The following is a 27,354-nucleotide window of genomic DNA, read 5'->3' as shown; positions in this document are numbered from 1 at the left end:
GTTATCTTTTATCAAAAAGTGATTCTAAATGATCTCTCAGCTGACAATTCCCTTAGGTCCTTTTTCAATTCTATTGCAACTAAGAAATTGGAAAACTTTTCACCAGCAAAAGGAGTTTTTAGCCCATCATTCCAGTCATTCACTTCCTCGAATTTCTGGGAAGCCCCCAAAGACTGAAAGTTTACCAGGACTTATTAAAAGACTGTCTGTCACTATTTCATTTGGAACCATTTTTGCTTAACGTAATCAATTTTGGGAAAAACAAAATAGTACAAAGTTTAATAAACTTTTTGCCGTTGAATAGTTTTTGATAAAGTAATTTTACCCTAAAATGTGCATTAATATATTCTTATCCAAATCTTGGAGCCATAGATTTAGCTGGTTTAATTTCTGAACAAATATCTACCATATCTATTTGTTAAAATATTTCTAACAGTCAAACCTATCCTCCGAATCAGATTTCCTTTCTGAGAAAAAAGGCTAAATAAGCTAATGAACATTCCACCGGCAGTCATATTACTTTAGAATTCTATGATTGACAAACGAGGCAGAGATACTGCCCTGAATTTGTCAGCTGGATGAAATAAGCTGCCGCCACCTTCATTATTTCAGGTTATTTTCCCCTTTGTTTTGCCCTTGTGGGATTTTTCTTAAAAAGTGACATACGCTTTGACAGTAGCAGGGGTTTGAAAAGGAAAAATGACGAATGAACAGCGCTTTTACTCCACTTCCCCGCCCTGCAACATACATGAATTCGAAAATCCCAGGAATGGACCAAAATGCCCCATTTCCGGTGTCAGGAAATGTTACTGAAAGATACTTAACTGAAATATGTGAAAGACTAGAAAAGTTTCTTTACGACTTGTGCTGTGATCCAATGGCTATGACTCCACGCGCCCAATGCAGAGGGTCCGGGTTTGATCACTGGTCAGGGAACTAGATCCCACATGCCTCAACTAAGAGGTTACATGCTGCAACTGAAGATTCCAGATGCTTCCAGGAAGATCGAAGATCCCCACATGGCAACTAAAACGCAGTGCAGCCAAATAAATAAATGCTTTTTAAAAAAAAAGACGAAGTAAAAAAATGTTTCCTAGAGGACCTGCTTATTGTGCCTTAATCTGAAGGGTCTCCAGATACAAGATGTTGAATTGTGGTGGGGATTTATTGCCTTGGGGCAATATAAAAAAGATTTAGAAGAGGTGAAAAGTACATGTTGCTTTTGAAAAGGGAACGAAGGGCAATTGTGACAAGGTGCAATAGATGCTTTCTCTGGCACATCAGTTTAGGTAAGAGTACATACGGATGCTGAAGTCCTGGAAATTGGCTAAGAGAATTCATGCCATACCCACAGGCAAAGACTCTTGCACAGTCTTCGCCTGCTTATGTTCCTCGTTTGCAGAACAGGAGACGATGCGAAAGAATGTTAAATTTTCCTAATGTGATTCATTTCTGAAGATGTTAGCGTGCAGACCCAACTCTCTGGGAGCCCAGAATCCAGCGATCTCTGCTCCATTTTATTGCCAACAGTCATTCCATAGCACTCATTGCACTGTCCTTATCTGTCAAAGAAATGATTCAGAAATATTTTGCTGCTCCTTCCAGGCTACATTTAACATAAACCGTTGCTTCTCAGTTGTAGCTTAGCATCTCCTGTGTTTGGTTCCCTGGGCTCTGCATGGAGTTGGTGCTCACTAAATATGAGATGATGAGCCATGTTTGGATGGTAGCCACAGTTAGCAGTTTGAAAATGATAGACCAATCTAGACAAAAGGACTGATGCTGAAGCTGAAACTGCAATACTTTGGCCACCTGATGTGAAGAACTGACTCATTGGAAAAGACCCTGATGCTGGGAAAGATTGAAGGTGGGAGGAGAAGTTGATGACAGAGGATGAGATGGTTGGATGGCATCACCGACTCGATGGACATGAGTTTGAGTGAACTCTGGGAATTGGTGATGGACAGGGAGACCTGGCGTGCTGCAGTCCATGGGGTCACAAAGAGTCAGACACGACTGAGTGACTAAACTGAAGCTAGACAAAAGTCAGGCTCAGAGAAATAATGGACCCAATGAGCTTGCTGTATGCTGGCAATACCGAGATATGTGATTGAGTCCTTATGTGTGCATGTATGCTAGGTCACTTCAGTCATGTCTGACTCTTTGAGACCCTCTGGACTGTAGCCTACCGGGCTCCTCTGTCCATGAGATTCTCCAGGCAAGAATACTGGAGTGGGTTGCCATGCCCTCCTCCAGGGGATCTTCCTGATGCAGGATTGAACCTGTGTCTCTCATGTCTTCTGCATTGGCAGGCAGGTTCTTTACCATTAGTGCCACTTGAGAAACCCTTACACAACCTTGTAAATCCATAAATCTATAAATAAATTGTTACAGATTGCAGTTAGTGGCATGAATGCTAGTGATGAATCCTAGTTCTGTTACTTCCTCACTGAGTTTTTCTGGGCAAGTTTTTTGACCTCTGTGAACCTTAGTTTCTTAGTCTATGAAGTGGGGTTAATAAAGTAGGATTGTTACAAAAATTCAATGAGATAGTATGTGTAAAAAGCATATTACAGTGCTTGGCATATAGTAAGTCCTTGATTAATTTAAATCATGATGCTTTACCAGTGGTGGTTCTGAACAGAGAGAGGTTTTGCTCTTTGGGGACAGTTGGCTTTGTCTGAAGACATCGTTAATTGTCACAGTTGGAAGAACTACTGTTGCCTACTGACTAGCAGCCAGGGACAATGCTAAATAGCGTACAGTACACCAAACAGCTGTGACAGGTTCCAAATGTCACCCTCTACTGAGGTTGCGACACCTGCTCTGTATTGACAAAGTGAATTAATGGTTTCATGAAAGACTGAGAAAACATTTTATCTCTTTTGAAAGTTTGATAAAAAAGATGAAAGCCATGTGATTTTACCAGGCTTAAATAATCTCTTGGGTATGAACATTACAGTATCTTATGCTCCAGCCTTCCTAGGCTTAAAGCCCTTTCATGGTGCCAAATTTATCCTCCTTTGCTTAGAATAGTCCACATCTTGTCTATCTGTTCAGTTTTACCAGTCCTTCACGATTCATAACAAACTCACGTTTCTTATGAAACTTTCCCTTTCATTTCTTGTTGTCCTGGCACACTTTGATCTAGATTTTTTTGCTTCTCATAAATATCTTTCTTCTGTTAACACTTACCACACAGTATCACCATTTTTGGTATGTTTTTTTCCTTTGATATTCTCTGAATCCCTTTAGGGGAGGATTATATCTATGTCTTTCTCTCTCTGTCCCCCACTTTATCGCCTCTGCTACATGGCTGTGAACTTGGAGTCAGCATTAATAAATTTTGAGTAAATGAATGAATGAGTAAATAAAGTAAATTGCATGTTTAGATACTAGAACACAGCATATGGAAACTCTGCTTGGTTCCCAATTTCCTGGGAATTTTCCATTCCTTTTTTAGAGAAATGAAGGTGAACAAGTCTACTGACCCTTAGAAGCACTGGCTAAGAATCAAAGTCAGCCATCTGGAAGCTCAAGTGCAACAGTAGGAAGTGGCTAATCACACATTTATGCCTTTCATGTTATCTAGTTACACTGAGATTATTTTACAAATTTAGTTCTAAAACCATGGTATTGTGTATATGTATGTCTGTTTGTATGTGTAAAGCTATTTGCATGTATTGATGATTCATAGTTTGGGGAGTGTCTTAATTCATAGCACAGTCAAGAGAACATTCCAGGATATTGTGGAGTTTTACCATTTAAGCAGTAGTTAACAAATACAAAGCAAACCATGTTTGCTATATGTAACATATGTTGGTGGCGGTTGAATCCCTAAGTTGTACGTGACTTTTTGTGACCCTGTGGACTGTAGCCCTCCAGGCTTCTGTGTCCATGGGATTTCCCAGGCAAGGATACTGGAGTGGATTGCCATTTCCTTCTCTAGGGGATCTTCCCAATCCAAAGATCATACTCAGGTCTCCTGCATTGCTGGCAGGGTCTTTACCAACTGAGCCACCAAGGAAGCATATGTTCATGTTTAGGAAATTTTTCATAAAACCTTGACATTTATAGATTTTGTCAAAATATGGAAGCAGTTGTAGGAAAATAAATCATGAACTATAGAATAAGTTATGAGAAAAAAGTAATCAAATACACATTATATGTGAAATGTGAAATATGTAAAGGCATAACCATAAAGGTTAATAAGGCATGGTTACTCCTTTTCACCATCAATATTTAAAACAAAAAAGAGCTGTTTTACTATTTGCATATGATGTTATTGCTAACCTAGAAAATCCGAAGAAATCCATGGAAAACCACTAGAATTAATACAATAGACTTGTAAGGTGGCAAGATAAAGACCTCATATCAGTGAAACATTAAATTTTAAAAATGTCATGAAATCGAATTTATAGTAATAAGAAAACAAAATGCGTTTCCTAAGAATAATTTCAGAGAGAAATGTGTGACCCTCATGGGCAACTGTAAAATTTTATAGAAACTGATAGATGCATAAGAGGTCAAATAGTAACTTTCTATAGGAGGAATACCTCTCTCCAGTCATTCCAATAGGCATGCATACTCTTCGTCATATTCTGTTCCATATATAAAGCAATATCCCTGGCCTGCAATCAGTCATATCTCTTTAGTGACTCAGATACTGCAGGCTCCGAGGTAAAGTTTCTGTGTCTTGGGTATTTCTGGATGCACCCTGAAATTTTTGCTCCTCTGCCTTTCACTTTTTAAATTTTTATTACACGTTTGAGATATTATTGTCATGTGCAGCTTTAAGAACTAATACAGAGAAATCCCCTATTACCATTTTCCTAATTTTTCCCAATGATATCATCTTGCAAAGCTATAGTTTAATATCACAACCAGGATATTGACATTAATAGAGTCAAGCTATAGAACAGCGTCACCACCATGAGAATCCATAACATGTCCTTTTAGATCCACAAACACTTCCCTCCTACCCCTGATTGCCCTACTTTAACCTCTTGAAACCACGAGTCTGTTCTCTTGAGTCTTTGATTTTGTCATTTCATGAGTGTTTATAAACATTCCTCCAGCAGGGGAAGAGAGAGGAGCACATCCAGGTGAATATAGAAACCCAGGTTCCTCATTTGCCCTGTTGACTGACACTGACACATATGTGTGTGAGGGGATCCTCATTACTGCTGGATGTGGATGGAAGTCCACGCTCTTTGCTAGCCTACACTGGTTCCCCTGGGATGGAAGGGGTCTGGATGCCTGCTGATTGCTCTCCATGTGGCCTCCATTGACACTGCAAGGAGGGAGCCTCTTCACTGTTGGGTGTAGTGCAAGTTCTCATATACCACTGAGCCTACTCTTGAGACCCACTCCAGTGGAGCAGGGGAGGAATCTTTGTTACTTCTGGGTGAGTATGGAAGTGAGACACCATCCTCACCCCTTTGGTCTCCATTGATATGAAAGACCCATCTCTCTGCTTGGCCTTCTCTCATACCAACCCTGGCAGACGTGTGGGTGCCTTTCTAGATCTTTGCAGGAATGGAAATTAGGCTGTCTACTTGGCTTCTGCCTGGTAAGGTTCGGCTTGGGCCACAGGTTTTTCTGCAGTGTTTGGCTAGAATAGGGTTGATTGATTATTGTCCAAAAGTGATCTATTTTGCTAGCCTGCCCCTTTCTTCATCCTTTGGCTGATAGAAGTGTGTTTTGTTGTTTCGGGGGCTTTTATATCCACCCCTGTTGGTGTTTTGAGGTTTCCAGCTTCTTCAGCTCTAAGTCGGGGATATGTGAGGGAAAAGAAAGCCCAGGGAACTTACCAGCATGTTGTTCTTTGAATCTTGAGGTCCTTGGGGGGTCTGCCTTATCAGTGTCATTTCGTGTTTATTTTATATATAGCATCTACAGGTTTTAGCTGTACTTTAGCAGAAGGACTAAGGAAAAATACATCTACTCCATTCTCCCAGAAACAGATGCCTCTGCTTTTCATGTGCATCATTTCTTTCTTTTCTGTTGACACTTTTTTCCATGATGGCTGTATCAATCCAGTGATATTGTTCTTTACATGTTATGTCTTTAGAATGGGTGATGTCAGTTTTCCTCATATTATATGCCCAGTGATAACTTCTATTTCTAGAAAACCAAAAATAGCCAAAAGGAAAATGGGAGTCATGGAGAAAAACAGTAAAGCAGTTAAGCAAAAAAAAAAAAAGTTAACTATAATTAAGTTCTTAAATCATCCTTATGTATAGGCATATGTGGGGGTGAGTAAGTCTTTCCATGTTTGAGGATGAATGTTATTGCCTTTCAAAATCATTCTCCAAAAGACATCCAAGGTGATCTTTTCAAACGTCCTAACTTATTGTCATTTTCCTCATTGTTTTAAGAATAATTTCCTAGCTTTTGAAAGTGACCTATTCAGCCCAGTGGTTCTTGCACTGACCTTTCTAACCTCACCCGCTCTTTCTTCCAGCTAGAGAGAACTCTGAATGTTTTCAAGCTTGTCCTCCCTTGCCTTTGAGTCTGCACATGTTGATCCCTCTGTCTGAAATGCCATCACCCTGTTTCTATATCCCCTCACTTTTATTCATGGTTCTGGTCTCACTTCTGAAATCTCTTTGACCAACAAAGCTTACCTGACCACCCACTCCTGCTTCAAGTCTGGATAACATCTCCCTCATGTTTTATTATATAACATGGTACTTTGGCCCTTTATAATCATCTGTTGAAGACTTCAGGCAAAGCTCTATCTCACTCTTCTATCCTAGGAATCCCATCACCTGTCATATCCTTTTCACCCCTAGAGAGGCTCATAACATTTTAGTTTTACAATTACTTGGCTGTAAACTTGATCACCCATGTGTCGTGGTAGAAAAAAACAGTTCTCCAATTGGTTACATAACACAGAGAAGGTCAGACAGTGTCATAGCCAGTAGTAATTAGCAGAATTCTCATCCAGGGATTCTCCCTTGTGGCTTTTGCACCACACCCTCCTTTAAGGAATGGAAAGGGAGAAAGGTGGTGTCATGGTGAAATTTAACATGTTGAAAGCATTGTAGTTGCCAAAGTAAAATACTTGCAATTTTCTTTACACGCAGATTAAAATTCAGAAAATAATCCAAACATTTGAATATGGGAATCTGAAAGGGAAACAGTGACTAAATGAGTGGAGTATTTCAAGGTGCAGTAGATTAGACCACGCAGATCATCAGAAAGAATGCCAGGCAGAACGGGTCATTCTGAATCAGGTTTTGTGGAAACTACAGAAGGAAATCTTTTAAATCTGTCCATTGACTCATTTAACTATTTATTGAATATCTTTTAGGTATTTCAGAAGGTTTGATTATTGCATAGTACTTCCCTTAAAGGAACTTCATATAAAGTAGGGCTGTAATTATTACAAAGAAGTCAGAATGTGTGCCATGAACCAAGAGTTACATTTAATCCAGTTCTAAGCAGTTGAGATGGAATAAAAATAAAATGTGATGTACAAAATACACATATGTGATATGTAAAATGCTATGGCTGTTCAAAAAATATTTACTTTTAGTTGTGAAGATGAACTGGGTTTGAAAAATAGGATTAGCACAGTTAGAAAGGGGATACTTTTGTGGACAATGAAAAGTATTTGTGATGGGGATTGAAGTTAGCTTGTATGGATGGGAAAGTAGGTTAAATCAATAGAACAAGTGGGATTTAGGTCAAGAACGGTAAGGAGGCACTAAATTGTACTGGGACTTGAACTCCAGGCTATAGAGATGGCCTTTCGTCAACTGGCAACGATGGCTCTTGAAGATTTTTGAGCAGGAATATGGCATTTTGAGAGGCATGTTATAAGAATATTAATTTGGTATCTGTGACAGAAATCACTGACTCTGTATATTGTAGAACAAGAAATGTGTTTATAGAGGTTGCAGCTAAATCAAGTCATAAAATAATAAGGTCCAAAATTATCACAGCAGCAGTGGGCATAGCAACTGATATTTATCTGTACTTCCAAACCCCCAAAGTCCTACTGAATCGAGGAGGTAGAGGAGATGAGGAAGGAAAACATGAAAGGCGACTATGGCCTGTGACTTTACTCATCCTCATCACTCTTTATTTGACCCAAAGGGAAATAAGTCTGACAACACCAAACTATACTCAGAATCTTCTTCCTTTCTGACTACTAAGACAAGTGTTACTAGGTCCAACTGTGTATCATTTATCTTGTTCCTTAGGACAAGCTAATTCATAACATGTGCATGAGTACAGTTATAAAAGTTGTCAAAATGTTGAAGTACATACATGCTTGTTGGTAAAAATAGTGTTGCCCCCAAGTCCCTAAATGCCCTTTTACTGATCTGACCCCTTTCTCTAGGCTCATTGATCTGTCCCACAATCCAGCACCTAGAGAGGTCTCATCTACAGATTAGTGTGTGTGTGCGCGCACTCTAAGTCTCTTCAGTCGTGTCCAATTCTTTGCGACCTTGTGGACTGTAGCCCACCAGACTCCTCTGTCCATGGGATTCTCCAGGCAAGGATACTGGAGTGGGTTGCCATCCCCTCCTCCAGGGGATCTTCCCAAGCTGGGGATCAAACATGCGTCTCTTATGTCTCCTGAATTGGCAGGCAGGTTCTTTACGGCTAGTGCCACTTGGGAAGCCCAGCAGATTAGTGGGCGTGCCAGAACTCTGCTTAATGCTACAGCTTATGTATGCTCTTGTTGATCAACGATCACGCCATCTTGGTAACATTTTAAATATTACCCTTACCACAGATAAAGTTTTCACCCAGAAGGTTCTCAACTTTTGTAAGCAAACAGACTTCTGTTGGGCCTACACATGTCTGAATCTCAGAGAGAGATTTGCCCTAAATTTAAGTTGAAAGTCTGTTGCATTAAAATTCTTGGGACTTCACATTTTTTTAAACTTTAAAAAATTGTATGTATTTGTTTATTTTTGACTGTGCCGGGTCTCTGTTGCTGTTTGTGGGCTTTCTCTAGCTGTGGTGCACAGGCTTTTCAGTGCAGTGTCTTCTCTTGTTGCAGAGCACAGGCTCTAGGGCACACGGGCTTCAGTAGTTGTGGCACATGGGTTTAGTTGCCCTGCGGCATGGTGCCCTTAGCTGCCCTTCTTGGACCAAATCTGGGTGCCCTGCATTGGCAGGTGGATTCTTAATCGCTGGACCACCAGGGAAGTCTGGGACTTCACATTTAAATAATGATTAATTGGTAATTTAAAAAACTGTTAATACCCAGTGGTAATGAGACTACAATAAAATATGTATTTTTATTCTTGTTGATGGGAATATGCAGTAATTTGACAGTACTGCTGCTGGGCTTAGTTGCTCAGTCGTGTGTGATGCTTTGCGACCCCATGCACAGTAGGCTAATGAAATACTTAGTAGTATAGTATGAATTTACTGTCTGAAGATCAGTGATTTTCTAGATAATCATGAAATTTAGCTTAAAGAGAATTATCCCTTTGTTGTAGTCTGAGACATAAATGCTAAGGCTTTCAGGTTTTTTGGTAGCATTATGTTGAACACTAGACCAGTTGACTTGTTTCTCAGGACCGATATCACAGGTGGCTCAATGGTCAAGAATCCACCTGCAATGCAGGAGACTTGGGTTCAGTCCCTGGATCAGGAGGATCCCCTGGAGAAGGAAACCTACTCCAGTATTCTTGCCTAGAAAATCCCATGGACAGAGGAGCCTAGAGGGCTATGGTCCTTGGGGTCGCAAAGAGTTGGACATGACTTAGTGCCTAAACAGCAACAGGCTAATGAAAAGTTAGTATTATTTTTCTAAGAAAAAAATATAGTGGATGAAAAATGTAAAGAAACAAGGTGGGTAGGAAAGTTGTTTTTAATTGTAAAAACACTTGTAAATTGTAAAACACTTGGAATCCAACTAAATATTAAACATTTAAAGCATAGTGAAACCAGAGTTCAGCTTCCCTGGTGGCTCAGACGGTAAAGCATCTGCTGCAATGCGGGAGACCCAGGTTCGATTCCTGGGTCGGGAAGATCCCCTGGAGAAGGAAATGGAAATCCACTCCAGCACTCTTGCCTGGAAAATCCCATGGATACAGGAGCCTGATAGGTTATAGTCCATGGGGTCGCAAAGAGTCGGACACGACTGAGCGACTTCACTTTCACTTTAAACCAGAGTAGTATAGCTTATGGTAAATTTTATTTTCTTCTTTATACAAGTCTGAGTTATTAACTATTTTAGGATGAACAAATAAAATTAAAGATAATTCTAAGATCTCCAGAGACCTTTCATCAAAGTGATTACACACAGAGTTTTTGTTATAAAACTCAAAATGATGTCACATTTCTCACCCAGACAGTTCATACCTTAAAACAATTAAGAATACAGAGTTTTCAACTAAAAATACTTTGCATAAGTGTTATGTACTCATCCAGGTTATATTTGTGTGTGATATATGTGTTTATATGTGATATGTATATATTATGTCTATATGTGTATGTATGTGTGCACACATATATTCGTAACGTGACTCTTATTTCACTGTCTTCTTTTGCACACAGCCTTTGAACGTTTTGCTTTTTTGTTTTTGTATAGACTTGTCCTAATCCATCACTAATCTCCTTTCTAGTCAGAGCAGGTGTTTACATTTGCAGCATGGCATCCTGCAGCTAGGGTGCCATTTGCTGCTATGGCACCACGCAGTTGCCCATAATTTTGTCCAAATAACCTGTGTTCCAGCCAAATGAGTTAACCAATCACAGAGAGGCTGGCAGGATGCTAATTCATTATACACAGATTCAGATGTGCAGAATCCAGGGCAGTCAATAGTCTCCTCGTCTAATCCTTGATGAAAATGGAAAGGATCTTGACTGTTTAATAAGAAAGTCCCTCGTATGTATGCCTAGGTCCTTGTCTAGTACTTGTGACAAGGATTGACTTAGCCTGGGGAAGCTGGTTCTTTTCTCGTGCAGTGGGTCCCTGTGTTCAGAACCCTAGCACACTATTTATAGGAATTATTGCTTATTCAGAATGAATCCATAAAGTTGAGAAGAAGCATAATATTGTAATAATAAAGAACTTTCTTCCAGGGGCCCCCTACCTAGATATAGCCAAAATGAAAACTTTTGATTTCCACAATTCCCGGGTATATTTTCATCTTCATGAATGGATGCTCTTGGAGTTGTGTACTTCACAGTTTGAAGGGAGCTGATGCAACTGCCCTGAAACTATATTCTTTAAAGAAATTCATTAAGCTTTAAAGGTGAATTGTGCAAAGAACAGAGGCTCTTAATATTTATGGAGAGTTTTAAAATTAATCTTAGGTTATTAATGAGAAGGAATTTTATAAAGTGTAAGTTACTGTATAATAAATATTATTAACTGAAGTAGTCATCGAAAGAATTGATAATTAAAGAATGGAGACTTCTTTAGATTTTATGAATTGCAAACTGGTTGATATTTTCATTTACTTCAGTCAAAAAATTGTGTTGGCAGAAGGAAAATCTAATCTTAGCATGTGATATCTTCAAGAAACACCCTTCCAGTAATTGTAGCTGATAACTGCTAAGATGTTTCTGAAAGGAGAAATTTTATTTTGACAACAAAAAGAACAATTTAAAAAAATGCTTGGTACATTTCCAGGAAGGGAGTCATTTCATACAATAAAGAAAAAACTGTATCCTGGTCTTTACTATCACTTGTAGGACTTTTTCAAACCACAGTTAATTTCATCTTTTCAACTTTTGCTTGGTTTTAGATGAGGAATTTTCTCCCTTGGAAATCAAATTGATTACACCTCTCCCACTAGAATTGTGCAATGCCTTTAAATAGTTCTCCTTAAGTCTGTTTTCGATTATCATTATGAATTTCACAATACACTTCCAAATGTACTTTTGGATATTTTTATCCAAAACACTGTTCTCCAATGTTGTAAACTCTTTATTACTTAAAAGGTTTTGGGGAGTAACAGTGTAAGATTAAGTCCTTTTTGTGTAATACCATTTTCAAATAAATTATAAAATCTGTAGATAAAATCTGACGGCTTATGTGACAAGTTTCTTTAACTTGCTTTTTAGTATTAGTCTATTTATAGAATCATTCAGTAATAGCATCAGAAAGGTCACAGCCATCGTTAAATGTAACTTCTGTATTTTGTAGGAAAAGAAAAAAAAAACAAAAAACCCTTGGCAGTGACCCCATAGCTTGTTAGTGGAGCAGCCAAGATAGCAACTCAGTTGTCTTGACTCAGAGTCTAATGTCCTTTCACATTGCCCTGGTTAGTCCCTCTGACTTTGGTCCTTCCTTCACACTAACCCGTCCTCCACCTTCTGTCCTCCTTTGCTGAGTGACTGCTGGCTCGGGCAATGGGATGAGCAAAGGCTGAGTCAGATGACCAGAAGACTCCCTAAACTTACAAGAGTGTGTTCCCCATGGAGGGACAGAGACAAGTGTGTATGTTACATACAGTGTGATAGGTGCCAGGAGAGGTGAGAGTAACATTTTCCGGGGCACAGAAATGAAGCTGACAAAACCCATCTCAAAAAGTTGGGGATGCTTTGAAGAACGAGTCATTGAGGGTGCAGGAGGTTCACTCAGAGAAAGGACAGCATATGCCAAGGCAGAAGCTAAGTGGAAGATAGGAGAGGGAAGAGAGGGAGATAATATTTACCAAGCACCGGAGCATTTACTGGGCACAACAAGCCTATAAAAGAAGTATAATTAGCGCTTTCATGGTTAAGAAGATTAAAAGTTGGGGGCATTATTATCACATTTACTGAATGCCAACTACATGTCTGGCATGTTTCTTTACTTACATTATTTCAATTAACCCTAGCAACAAATTTATAAGGGAATTGCACACGAAGAAACTAAATCTCAGAAAAATTAAGTAAATTGGTCCAACTGCCAAGTCCAGTAAACTGAGGTGGGGGAGGTGTGGTGCAAACTAGTCTCTGCTTGAGACTTCCCTGGTGGTCCAGTGATTAGGACTTGGCCTTCCAACGCAGGGGGTGTGGGTTCAATCCCTGGTCTGGGAGCTCACTTGCCTCATGGCCAAAAAAATGAAACATCAGACAAAAACAGTATTGTAACAAGTCCAATAAAGACTTTAAAATAAATAAACAAACAAACAACTAGTCTCTGCTCAATTCTGAAGCAGCCTCTGATCAGGATATGGAATTCACGCATTCATTGTAGTAGACTCACAGGAAGGTTACAGGTGGATCAAAGATGTCTTTAAAGATCTAAGTAAAGAGAGAAGATGGACTTCCCTGGTGGCTCAGATGGTAAAGCGTCTGTCTACAATGCGGGAGACCTGGGTTCCATCCCTGGATCGGGAAGATCCGCTGGAGAAGGAAATGGCAATCCATCCAGCACTATTGCCTGGAAAATCCCATGGACAGAGGAGCTTGGTAGGCTACACAGTCCATGGGGTCGCAAAGAGTCGGACACGCCTGGGCGACTTCACTTTCCTTTCACTTTAAGGAGAGAAGACTTCATCCTGTTGGTGCAGTTTTTGGTAGAAAGTGATTTGCTCAAATTTTATTTCAGAAAAATGTTCAGGCAGCAACATCTAAGATGGGTTAAAGAGTAGAGGTGAAGACTGAGGGACCAGTGAAATGATTTTGTGAAAATCTGAAAGAGAGGTGATGAGTTGAGATCTAAGATAAGAGAAATGCAGATGGAGAGATAGGTGAAACTTGGAGGGTTTTTAAGGAGTAAAATCCAAACAACATGTTTTTCATGTCAATATTGAAAGAGATGGAAGGAGGAGGAGGAATCAAAGTGATCTCTGAGGTCAGAGAAGTAGTAACTGTGAAATGAAACATATATGTTTGAGACAATGACTTTCTCTTACACATAATTTTCATTTACTTTGAATGTTTTGGCACAGTACCTATTCAGTGTAACAAAACAAGAAAATGTAGATCAGCAAAAATAAACAACCTTGGAAGCCTCGTAATTCTGTCATGAATATATACCATGTGTGTTGGTTGCTCAGCTGTGTCCGACTCTTTGTGACCCCACGGACCGCCAGGCTCCTCCGTCCATGGGATTCTCCAGGCAAGAATACTGGAGTGGGTTGTATTTCCTACTCCAGGGGATCTTCCTGATCCAGGGATCAAACCTGGGTCTCCTGCATTGCAGGCATATTCTTTACCACCAGAGAAACACATCGTGTGTACATAACCTTATAGATTTGTATACGTTTATTAGCCAAAAGATCATACAATACATATGGTGTTTGAGACATGCTTTTATTTACACTTGACTACACAATTTTATTGATGTTCCTTGTCAACATTTTATTTTTATGGCTAATATGCCACTGGATGGATGTGTCGTGAGAATTTAACAGACCCTTCGTGTCTTGACATTCGTGTTATCTCCAGTGCTGTGTAATGACAAACAATAACTATACATACTTATGTGTATAATTAACAATTATACGTACTTATATGTGTAGCTAAGAAATGTTGACTTTCACTTGGACAAATTCTTAGAAATGAATTGCTATATCAAAAGAAGGGCTCCATTTGAGGGTTTTAGTGTGTACCCTCAGGTTTCCCTACAAAGTGGGAGAAAGCCTGTTTGCCGACATGCCTGCCAACAATGGGAATGGGTATTATATCCTCTCAATTTTTTTCAAATTAAAAAGTAGTCATCCGTTTGCATTTCTTCATTATAAGTGAGGTTAGACTATGTATGCAACAATTATTGGTCATTGTCATTTCTTTAATCTCCAGCTTTTTTGTTCTTTGTTAACTTTTCTGTTGAAGTTATCCTATTTTTCATATGATAAAAAAGCCCTTTATGTGTTAAACTTTTATTTCTCCTTAAGGTAGTAACTTGTTTGCTTCCTGCAGATTTTTTGGAAATATTTAACTTGTCTTGGTACATCCAATTATTTTTAACCTATTTTTCTGGCTTGTTTTAAGTTTATATCTTTTCAACAGGGTTAAATTAACCCATTCCTCTTATTGATGGTAAACAATATGTTTGGTTTTGCTTCCATTACCTTAGTTTACAATGTTTTGTTATTCGTTCTCTCTGCTATTTTCTTGTCCATTTTCATATCTTTGTTATTTGTGGTTTTTTCCTCCCCCACTGATTTGACGGTTGTGCACTTTTTCTATTCATAGTTTTGTGTATTCTTTGTGTCCAAATTTAAACCTGTTTTTCTTTCACTTTTATCATATTGGTGTATATGAAATGAGAACTTCACCTTTTCCTCTTCCCAACTATCTCCCCGTTTCTCTCAGATTTTAAATCTTTTATCTTTGTAATATGTAAAGATTATTCTTTTTCCATTGGATTATATATATTTTTAAGAAGGGGCTTTATTTGACACTTGTTTTCATTTTTGCAATTATTTTAGCAATATACTACATGTTCCACTACTTTCTTAATTTCAAGCGATTTTTTCAATACCATTTTTCTCAAGTATGAATTCTTTATTTTGACTTCTTTTCAATCAGTGAAATACATACTGATTTCCAGAAGCCATGCACATTCTCACATGTCTTTCTCTTTCCTCATATTTGCCAATAGTTTGTCCAAATACAGAATTTGGGGTTCAAAATATTTTTTGCACATAGCTATATTTGTCATTCTTTTTCCTTACGTTTGTTTTTGCACAGGAGAAGTGAAATGTCCGTTTGCTTTTTGTTTCTTTCTTAGCTGCTTGTAATGCTTTTCCTTTATTCTAGGTGTGAAATACTCTTTATTAATTCTGCTTGGAACTTGATGAGTTTTTATGGCACTAAAATTTCAAGTAAAGAGTATTTTCTTACATTAATATTACAACTTATCCAAGATCTACTCAATTCTGTTGATTTGGAATTTTATGGCTACTTTTTGCTGCCTCCAATGACAATTTATTTTGCTGTTACAGTTTATGTTTTCTTTTCCATCTTTGTATTTCTCTTAATCATTTTTTCCTACAGCTGCTGACTTCTGTTTAAAGGAGACAGTGTTGTCTTGCTTCTTTGTGAAGATCTGTGCAAATATTTACTGAACTTTTTATAGAAATGAATATTCAGAAATATGAATAATTCAATATTTAATGTTATGATGCTTTGAAGTCATGTTCCCCTTTTTCCTGCTGAAGTGCTTTTCATAAGTCACACATCATTATAACTATTTATAAAATAGTTATAAATTTATAAAAACATTTATAAAATGTTTCTTTCATTCTTAAATAGCTACAGATTTATCAAGTTCTGGAATTTTCTACTATGTACATGGGAAAATGTTCTCTTTCATTTTTAAATATAATCAAGAACATTAGAAACATGAGTACTTTTTCTAAGACTAACATTATGAATCTTCTATCTCAATGCTGATTGTTTCTGGTTTTAGCATTATAGTTGTTGAAACAAGGACTTTTACATCTAGGAGACCTGGGTGTGAGACATAGAACATGTAGTGATAAAGAACGTGGCTTCTGGATCCAAATTCTCCTAGTTCAGATCTCAGTTTTGTCACTTACTATATAATTTTGGCTAGTTATTTAACTTCTTAGTGCTTTAATTTTCTCATCTGTCACTAAGTCACTTCAGTCGTGTCCAACTCTGTGCTCCTCCGTCCATGGGATTTTCCAGGCAAGAGTACTGGAGTGGGTTGCCATTGCCTTCTCATCTGTAATATGAGATAAATGATACTTCATAGTGTCATTTCTATGATACTTCTTAAAGAGATTAAAAAGATAATTTACAAAATATGTGGAACAGTCCCTGGGACATAGTGAATGCTGTTTAAATATTTGCTGTAAAATTCTAGCACAGATTTTCATCTCAATTTTGTTGTAAACCTTAAAAAAAAAAACTTTAAAAAAATAAGCCAGAGCTTATCTACCTAGAAACAGGCCTTAAACAAATGATAACAGGAAGATAAAAAGTTTGAATGTATTTAATTAAAAAATATTTGCTTGCTAATTACAACCAAGATTAATGTGATGTTGAATTTTCAATATAAAAATATAATAAGCCAATGTTCAGTTCAGTTCAGTCGCTCAGTTGTGTCCGACTCTTTGCAACCCCATGAATCGCAGCACGCCAGGCCTCCCTGTCCATCAACAACTCCTGGAGTTCACTCAAACTCATGTCCATTGAGTCGGTGATGCCATCCAGCCATCTCATCCTCTGTCGTCCCCTTCTCTTTCTGCCCCCAATCTCTCCCAGCATCAGGGTCTTTTCCAATGAGTCAACTCTTCGTGTGAGGTAGCCAAAGTACTGGAGTTTCAGCTTTAGCATCATTCTTTCCAAAGAACACCCAGGACCAATCTCCTTTAGAATGGACTGGTTGGATCTCCTTGCAGTCCAAGGGGCTCTCAAGAGTCTTCTCCAACACCACAGTTCAAAAGCATCAATTCTTCGGTGCTCAGCTTTCTGCACAGTCCAACTCTCACATCCATACATGACCACAGGAAAAACCATAGCTCTGACTAGACAGACCTTTGTTGGCAAAGTAATGTCTCTGCTTTTCAATATGCTCTCTAGGTTGGTCATAACTTTTCTTTCAAGGGGTAAGCGTCTTTTAATTTCATGGCTGCAGTCACCATCTGCAGGGATTTTGGAGCCCAAAAAAATAAAGTCTGACACTGTTTCCACTGTTTCCCCATCTATTTCCCATGAAGTGATGGGACCGGATGCCATGATCTTCGTTTTCTGAATACTGAGCTTTAAGCCAACTTTTTCACTCTCCTCTTTCACTTTCATCAGGAAGCTTTTTAGTTCCTCTTCACTTTCTGCCATAAGGATGGTGTCATTTGCATATCTGAGGTTATTGATATTTCTCCCGGCAATCTTGATTCCAGCTTGTGCTTCTTCCAGCCCAGCATTTCTCATGATGTACTCTGCATATAAGTTAAATAAGTAGGGTGACAATATACAGCCTTGACATACTCTGTTTCCTATTTGGAACCAGTCTGTGTTAAGTACTAAAAAAAAAAAAAAAAAACAACAACAACAACAACAACTCATAGCTCTATAACCTTTTAACTGAGTAACTTTAGCCTGATCATCAGGTTACTCTAAGCCCCCATTTTCTCTTTAAAATGGACACAGTACTAATAAAAATAATGTACTTATTCATAAAAATATTAGTAATTATTAATACTAATTAGTACTGTGAGTATTAAATGAGATCATGTATATCAAATAGCATCACACATAAGTGTACATTCCTTGGTTGTTACTTTTTAAAAATGGTCTAATGCTTACTTGACAATGCTACATTTATTTTGCTTCACTAGGCACTTCAAATTCTATTTCCACAATTTCTTCTATTATTGAATTCTTAATTTTCAGGTATTTTACAGAAGTGTAACTCTAGAGAGAGTAAATACAGGTTCAAAGCCACATTGTTGGTGCAAAGGGAAGACATGAAGCAAGGTCAGTTAGATCCTGCTTTCATCTTTTTTTGTTTCTCCCCTGAGCCTGGGAAAAGCAGAGTCTGTGATTCTCTTTCCTTCAAAGGGCCTATTTCTCATCAGTAGGATCATTTCCCTCAAGCCCTTTACTTTCTCCTCAGCCTTTGTCAAGTACTTTGAACCAAAATAAAGGGCACAGTAATTTTTGCACGTCTACAGTCATTCTGTTCCATTGGGAGTGAGTGTTAGCAGCGCAGTTCTCGAGATGCAGCTGCAGAGGTTGGGGTGGGGGGGGGGTGTTAGAATATGGGTATACAGTCTTTAGAAGATTGTTTGAAACACTGAGCATCATTGATTCCTTTCAGTCCCCTCAAGTACACTGTTTAAGTTTTCCCACAAATCAGCCCAGCCATATCATGCTGCAGCGTGTTGTGATTGGAACTAATTGTGGGACATGAAGAGGCTTCTTCACCCACTCCAGTGTTCTTGCCTGGAGAATCCCAGGGACGGAGGAGCCTGGTGGGCTGCCGTCTGTGGGGTCACATAGAGTCAGACACGACTGACGCGACTTAGCAGCAGCAGCAGCAAGAGGCTACTTCATAACCTGCAGATTACAAACTACATCACTCTAAAAAAGAAAAAAAAAATCTTGGTTTCTCTCCTTGCTTGAATTGTATGATTATTTCTATGGAAAGCTATTGTTTGGGATTCTTTTTCCCCCAATGAGTTTCCAGAATGTTGTTCACTATCCATTGACATATCACATAAAATGGACTTCCCTGGCTTACCCACAGCTTGCCCATCCGGGACATACAAACCAGAAGGTTCACCGGGAGGAATCAGCACTTGCCTTCCGTGTCCTGATGAAAATCACACCTCTCCACCCGGAAGTACATCCCCTGAAGACTGTGTCTGCAAGGAGGGGTACCAGGCCTCTGGCCAGACCTGCAAAGGTAAGGATCCCACTGCTGGCAGATAGGAAATATAAAAGCTGATCTCTTTTAGGGAAGTAAGGCCAGTGTTTTCATGCAGTTCACTGGGCATGATCCTCTAATCTTTTTTGGGGAAAATTCTTTGTTTTTATTATCTAGCATTTCTTATCACTGAACATAGCCATATCTTCTTCCAGAGAAAGGAGGTCTGAGACTCCAGAAGTATCAACTATGAAAACAGACTTAGAAAAGATTTAAAATGAATGTTAAGAGAGGACTCATAGTTTTTTTTTCAGATAAATATTTTTGGTGGGGCCATGGGATGCAGCATGAGGGATCTTGACTCCCCGACCAGGGATCAAACCTGTGCCCCCTGTGGTGGGAATAAGGAATTCTCAAACCACTGGACCACCAGGGAAGTCTTGAGAAGTCTCAAATTTAACAGCAAATTTGAATAATAAATGAGCTATTTTGGACCCTGGTGATGGTTAAATCAATTTAAAGAAAATATTTTTATAAGTAATGTGCCTTGAAATTATTCATACCAAAAATTAAAAATATTTACTTAGCCAATAATTTGTACAAGAAGCTGTGGGTCCTAGGATTGTGACAGACATGTTTTGCTGGCCTTACTCATTCCTTATTTTATGCTGCTTTAATTGAGAAGGAAAATAGCTAATGACACATGAAGGTCAAGAACTAGAAAATTTCATATTTGCATGGATAAAAAAAAATTTTCAGGCTTAAATATTTAGTCTGTCTGTAATTAGAAACAAATACGTACTAAGCATGAGATGTAAGTGTTCTTCCCAATATGCACTTGCAAATTCATATGCAATAAATGGGAATGCTGGAGGTAAGTTTAGCTCTGTGTATAAAATGTCGTCTTAAACAGGAAATGTGGGGGGAGGATGCTTTATAGACAAAGGCTAGCTTTGCTTTTAATTTTATTTCTGTCAATGTTAGTTGTCCACTGCCCTGCCCTGAAGCCTCCTGAAAACGGTTACTTTATCCGAAACACTTGCAACAACCACTTCAATGCAGCCTGTGGGGTCCGATGTCACCCTGGGTTTGACCTCGTGGGAAGCAGCATCTTCCTGTGTCTCCCCAGTGGTTTGTGGTCCAGTTCCGAAAGCTCCTGCAGAGGTATGCAGACGGCCAGTTCACATTGTTTATTGATTGTCTTGCTCGATGTCCTTGATTTAAACTCTAATGGACCAGTAAATTCTTTGTTGCTTTTGATTTCATGGACCACGGACCACAGAAAGAGAAGAAATTATAGGAAGTTTAGTCAGAACTACTAATAAGTTCAATTGACCGCATCGTCATAAACTGTGCCTTCTGTGTTTCTTTTATGAACAAGCAAAGGAAAGGCCTGCCTGGGAAGGAAATGGACAGGTTACCTTAAACCTCAGATTTCAGGCAGCCAAGACAGGGTCCAGGGAGAGTTAGAGGATGGTCAGCATGGGGCTTTGATGTCTATTTTGATGGCAGGATTTGGGGAACCATGCCAGTATCCTGTGCCAAGAGTAGTTAGCCAACATATACATCCCCAGCCTTGACTTTGAATAGACAGCATGCCATAATAGTTTTGCTGAGGCTTTGACTACTCCAAGACCGAGTATCACCTTGCTCACTGCAGTAGAGTGAGAAGTTCTGTCTTCTTGGCTTCTCTCAGCTCCCACACCCATAAGGGAAGCCAACCTACTCATAACTTCAGGGTCACTTGTGAACCCCAGGAGACATTCATCTTTGTATTTATCAGCTACCAATACTGAACTCATCTACAAATTTGCTTAAATCCAGGTCCTAATTCAGACTCTTACCTATATTTACAAAAAGAACAGATCGAACAAAGGAGACTTGAAGGTAAAGGTGGGGAGTAACGGAATCACTGAGATTCAAAGGCAGTTACAACTGCATTGGTAAAGTAAGATTAGGAGTCCAAGAACTGGGATAAGCCTGAGATCGCAGTTAAAAGCCGAATTAATAAGTTAGAAAATCGACCCCAGAAATCCTTCTGAGAGTAGAGCAACATTTGAAAGATTAGAGAAAAGGTGAAAGAATCAAATGACATGAGACATGTCAGAGGAAATAGACTCTTCGCAGACTAGGAATCCAGAGGGAAAATGGAGCAGAGAAGAAGGACTCGTAGAAGATCAAAGAATGTATCTGCAAACTGAAATCTTGAAAATACACGTGACTGAAATCTTTGATACTGAACTTAAAACCACTTACTGAGTGCCAGAAAACAAATTATTGCAAACAGATCCATGTCTGGAAATGATCTTACTGAAAGCCTTGGAAAAATTAGAAAATTGTGCCTGTTTCACAGTTAGAAATGTTTAATAACATTACCTATGAAGGAGGGGGAATCAGACTCGCCTTGAGCCCATTACTAGCCACTCTAAATTTTAGAAGATGGGCAAATATTTCCAAAATTCTGAAAGAAAAGGATTAGACTCTAGATCTCTAAACTCTGACAAGCGATTGTTTATGTGGGAAAGCCAAGACATTCTCAGTCACATAGTTTCAAGTGCTAAAAAGCCCGTTCCTGAAAAAGTTAATCATAAGAACCTCTTAAATATATTCCTGTGTAGTTAAAAAGGTCTATGTATAATCTCTACCCCTTCTCCTAAATACCTCATGGCAAAAGGTGGAAAGCCTGACATTTTAACTTTCCCCTTATTGACCTCCAAAGGAGAGTGAGAAAATCAGGCAGACAATCCCTTTAGGATAAGATCTAGCCCCTGCTTCTTTAACCCTCTACAATCTCCATCCTGAACCTTGAATCCTATGCTAAAGCCTTAAGAAATGGCCACACCTGTCAGGAAGCCATCCCTTTGTAAGTTGTTTGAACAGCCTTGATCCTCTGGTCTATAGGGACCTATGGCGCCTATGGATAAGCCCTCCCTATCACCCATCTCCTCTGGGATGGGATGACCTCTAACCTCCATATGTGCATACACAGACCTGTTGTGCCCTCATTCTAGCCCTTATGCTCCGTGTGTCAGGGTTAGTCAGGAAAAGCCAGGAAATACCCTGTCTGTATTATGGGACAAGAAACTTACTTTAAGAATCAGACCTTATACAATTTTAGAAGGAGCTGGAAAGTAGAAGTTTCAGAAAGAGAAACTGGAGCCTCCGAAGAGTTACTACCAACTCAAGAATCCAAGCCCAGGCAGCTGCTGTAGTGGAATCACAAGAGAGAAGTGTGTTAGGAAGCCTAGGAGAAGCTTCCCCTCTGTGTAACCCCGCCCTGATGTTCTATACCAAGAACCTAGCAGTGAGCTTGGGCCACCTTGGGTCAACAGGGTTAGCAGTTGAGATGTAGGGTGGAGAGAAGCAAAGAAACATGAACTGGAACCTACTGCACGTCTACATTTGTCCATCAGTGAGTCTGCCTGCAGTGACTACTGCTTCTCTTCCATCTTCCACAATCAAGTGCAGGTTCTTTGATCAGCCCTAAACTGGCCCACTGTAAGGGGATTCTGACAGCATTTGCCAGCTTAACCAGCTTGTTTCAATATACACTGCTGTATTTTTATGAATTAACTCTTCTATCATCTCTGCTAGTCTGTGAACTCATTATGAGCATAGACTGTATCTTCTCCTACCCCAACAAGTCCTGGGTTATACCTCTGATGAATGACTGAAAATCTGAATTTAACAAATACACGTGTTGGTAAGTATTAGACGGACAAATACATTGACAAATTACATTGGTGGTCTTCTATGTCACTTCCCATCATGCAGTTTCACTGTTACAAAGCAGGGTTATTGCCTTTTATGCAATTTGCATAATATAAATAAAATAAGTTTAGTCAAAGTAAAAGCAATGCTCGAGGATGTGAATTTTCCTAAAATTCTTTCCATTTCATCTCTAGTGGTGCTTCGTAACTTATCAGTGAACAAAGTTGTCCTGAAGGAAGGTACTAATTCAGGCTCTTCCTCTGGCTCCTCATTAATAGATTTTTATAGGCATACTTCATTTTACTGCACTTTGATTTATTTTGCTTTGCTGATGTTATATTTTTTACAAATTAAAAACCCCACATTGTCAGATTATGTTGAACATTTTTAGCAATAAAGTTAGTTTTATTCATAGTATGGAGAAACTAGCAGTTTAAAGATCTAATTTAAATCTGATTATAAAGACAGGATAATTTTAGTTGTTTTTTTGTTTTCTTAAAAGTTTTTCTAAAAGTGAGACAGAAATAAAAGACTGGTATAAAATGTAAAACTTTTCACAAATTTCATGTTACATCCTGAATGTTTTGTAGTGTTAGATAATAACTAATTCTTATACATTCTTCATTAAGGCTGTCACAATTGGGAGATAGACAGAAAATGTGAGTCTGAGAAAAAATATAGCAATTCTTTCAAATGAGAACCAGAACATGTTCTTAAATTGTCTGCTACCAAGTAAACCATTCTCCTAAAATACTAAATTGCTGTTTTCGAAAGGCTTAATAAATATTTAAGGAATGCTTTAATATGAATGTCAAACCCTTATTGCAGAATTTTCCAGCTTATTGAAATAAAAATGTTTTTGAAGCTGAAACTCATATATAAGCATGTTCCTATCCAAAATGATTAAAATGATCATTCTTGGTTGAAAAGGAACATAAAATATTTAAGAACTAAATAGGATTTATTACGTTGCTATTTATTATTGCTTTTGTTTTCCCAGAGGAGCAATGAAAGTTTATTAAAACCAACACTTTTGAGAAGCAGTATAATTTGTATGTGTATGAAACACCAGTTCTCATTTACTATCAGTTCTCTTGAGACATGTTGCCAGTTCGTTTTGTCCCAAGTTGGAAAGCTGGAATCATTTCAGCAGTTTATTGAATTGAAAAGCAGTTGTTTAATGTGATTTTCTAGATTTTATATATCTTGATCATAGTAATTTATCTTATTCACTTTTAATCCTATCTGGCATTTGGCATTGTGCTACCCCTGATGATTACCCCAAGAAAAGTCAAAATATGAAAGACAAAATATTTTCTATGCACTTGATGGACACACTTAATAAAAATTCTACTTACGTGATGGACACACTCAATAAAAATCAAAACATAGAAGGCAACATAATTATACTCATTTGTCATTAATAATTGACTTCATTTCAAACTAATTGAAAATCTAGGGCTATGGTTTAACTTCTAATTCTTGAGTTTTCTCTAAGGAGTAATCAATCTTAAATATATCTTTCATGAAATCAGAATTTATATTCTGTCAACTCACATAATTTGAATTGGTTTCTTTTGAGTAGATTCTGTCAAACCATGACTTTAGTTGAATATGCACTGAATATTTTACCCCAACTTCCTTTCTTATTATTTTAAAATTAAACTTTCATCATAAGTAACTACTTGCTTGATAAGAAAAATTGACAAATTCATAAAAGAAGGAAAGACATCTTACCCAGAGTCCCAACAAAGTTCTTGATTACTACATGGTCTTCTGGATTGGAGACTGCAATCGGGTTTAGAGTTTGATGGAGTTGAAGCTCTTGCGGGAGTAATCTGGGAAGACAGGTTGTTGTCAGAGAGTGGGGTGCATGGATTGGTCATGGTCAGGTCTGGAGGATTTAAGACTTGGAGGGGGTGCTGAAATAAGGGAAAGGACCTGATTATTGGAGGAGAAGTGAGGAATATGACTCTAGGGTCCTGGAATGATCATCTATATAGATAATGAAATCGCCATCAAGTGTGTGTGCATATGTGTGTAAAAGAGAGAGGGGAAGAAAGAAAGGGAAGAGAGAGAGAGAAAAAGAGGAAATATAAAATCGTCAAAGAATGAGAAATGGCCTAGAAGTCCACAGACAGTTGGGGGAAAGGGATGTTGGGTATATAATATGATACTTGAGGGGAGCTGGAGGTGTTCAGGAAGAAGGGAGAGAGAATGACCTGGGAAAGCAATAAGGAAAAAAGATGACCACTCTCTCACCTCCAACTCTGTCTGTAAGAAATGACAAGATTTTTTTTTTAAACTAGGATAAGAAAGTAAGGAAAATTTCATAAGAGGTCTGAAAACTGAATTGAACCTGAACTCTGTCCCAGAAAAAGACCCCTTCCTTTTGTTAGAACATAGCCTGGAGAATCATAGCAAAGGCCCATTAAGAGCTGAAAGTCCCTCCCTCTGTCAGCCATCCGCAGTCTCCAGCCATCATCCCCCGGCCAGGGCCAAACTCCTTCAATAGCTTAAGTTTCCCACCTGTAGGCAAAGGCAGACAACAGGAATATTTTTAGGCAATGCATTTGATAAAATACGTACTTTTAATTATCCCATTCTCATTTTAAAAAAGTATTATTTATTGCTTGCAATGTGTAGGCATTATTAAATTTATAATTTTTTCTCCATCTTTATTGAGTGATCTAATTGTTTTCATATAGTGAGAACATGCCCTCGTCTCCGCCAGCCCAAACATGGCCGCCTCAGCTGTTCAGCTGGAGAAATGTCCTACAGGACCATGTGCTTGGTCACCTGTGATGAAGGCTACAGACTAGAAGGAAGTGCTAGGCTTACCTGTCAAGTGAACGCCCAATGGGATGGTCCAGAGCCCCGGTGTGTGGGTAAGTTCTTAGGGCATGGTGCCTTGGATGGGTCATTTCTGTAGTTCTCTGGTTTCTCCTGTTTTCTGTGAACTAAAAACTGGAACCAAAAACTGGCTCATGGTGAGTGTAAATACACATCCATCCTGAACACCTCGAGCTCCCTCAAGTATCATATACGTATATAGATATACATTTATACTCAAGATGAGCATAAACACATGCGTGTGTACATAGAATGACGAGTATAAATACACATGCATATGTATACAGATATACGAGTATAAATACACATGCATATGTATACAGATACGAATATAAATACACATCTATCTATATATATACGAGTATAAATATACATCCATATGTATATACACATATGTATAAATACACATCCATATGTATATAGATATATGATGGGTACGTACATGAACAAGTATGTGGTTTTACTCCTCACCACTGGTAAAAAGACTTCTACACCAGAATCCAATTTTCCAACTCCCTAAAGTTTACAGCTTCTAATAATAATAAATTTTGTTATACTTGGGGCACATTTGGAACAGATTTGTTTTAAAAGCAAATGCCATGTAATTCCCTCACTTTTCAGAACAGTTTACCTTGTTATTGAAATGATGAAATTATGAACCCAGTGAATCTTGGCTGTAGAATTCTGTTTCATCAAAAGATTTTTCTTCATTGTCATTCACTAAGAGTCGTGACACTCCTGTAATTGGGTCCAGAATGAATGCAGCTTTTCCAGTTTGCTGCTGCTTATACACCATGGACACTTTAGCAATGGTAACAATAATGATCATGATGAAATGATGATGACAGCCACCATTTAGTGAACCCTTAAAAGATGTCAGATATGGTAAACCTGGGAGCACTAACAGCTATTTCATTAAATAACCAACTTCCAAAATAGAAAAGAGAATTATATGTAGGGAATAAGTTATAATATGCCAGGATCCTGGACGGGAAGGCTTTTTAAATTGGTTTCTAGGATTATTCTAGTATGATCTAGTACGATCCAAGGCTAAGCGAGGGTCTCCAGGAAGGATGTTGGGCTTTACTGAGGGATTCAAAAACAGTCGTAGCATTGACCCTCACTGTGCAGGCTCAGAAAGCTTATAGGGGGGTATAAAATAATAAGTAAAGTTTATTAGCAATGAGATGGCAGTTATGGCCTACTAAAAGACATAGGCCTGACAGTCATTGTATTTCCCAGAGACAGAAGCTACAAGGATTCCTAAACCGTAGACAGACTTAGTTGTAGTTCAGTTCAGTTGCTCAGTTCAGTTGCTCAGTTGACTCTTTGCAACCCTATGGACAGCAGCATGCCAGGCCTCCCTGTCCGTCACCAACTCCCCCAGTTTACTCAGACTCATGTCCATTGATTCAGTGATGCCATCCAACCATCTCATCCTCTGTCGTCCCCTTCTTCTCCTGCCCTTAATCTTTCCCAGCATCAGGGTCTTTTCCAATGAGTCAGTTCCTCACATCATGTGCCCAAAGTATTAG

At 38.6% G+C, this 27,354-nt stretch overlaps 1 protein-coding gene across 1 annotated transcript in view; it reads left to right on the top strand.

Moving 5' to 3' along the window:
• Positions 1 to 27,354, top strand: part of SVEP1 (sushi, von Willebrand factor type A, EGF and pentraxin domain containing 1) — a 208,629-nt gene that overhangs the window by 52,158 nt on the left and 129,117 nt on the right. Inside the window, exons 4-6 of the mRNA XM_010808239.4 lie at positions 19,136 to 19,294; positions 20,240 to 20,419; positions 25,675 to 25,854. Of these exons, the coding sequence (XP_010806541.2) occupies positions 19,136 to 19,294; positions 20,240 to 20,419; positions 25,675 to 25,854 (519 nt within the window). The remainder of the gene's footprint in view (positions 1 to 19,135; positions 19,295 to 20,239; positions 20,420 to 25,674; positions 25,855 to 27,354) is intronic.

The sequence above is a fragment of the Bos taurus genome, chromosome 8 (genome assembly GCF_002263795.3).
Source record: "Bos taurus isolate L1 Dominette 01449 registration number 42190680 breed Hereford chromosome 8, ARS-UCD2.0, whole genome shotgun sequence".
NCBI lineage: Eukaryota > Metazoa > Chordata > Mammalia > Artiodactyla > Bovidae > Bos > Bos taurus.
This window is presented reverse-complemented; position numbering and strand designations above follow the sequence as displayed.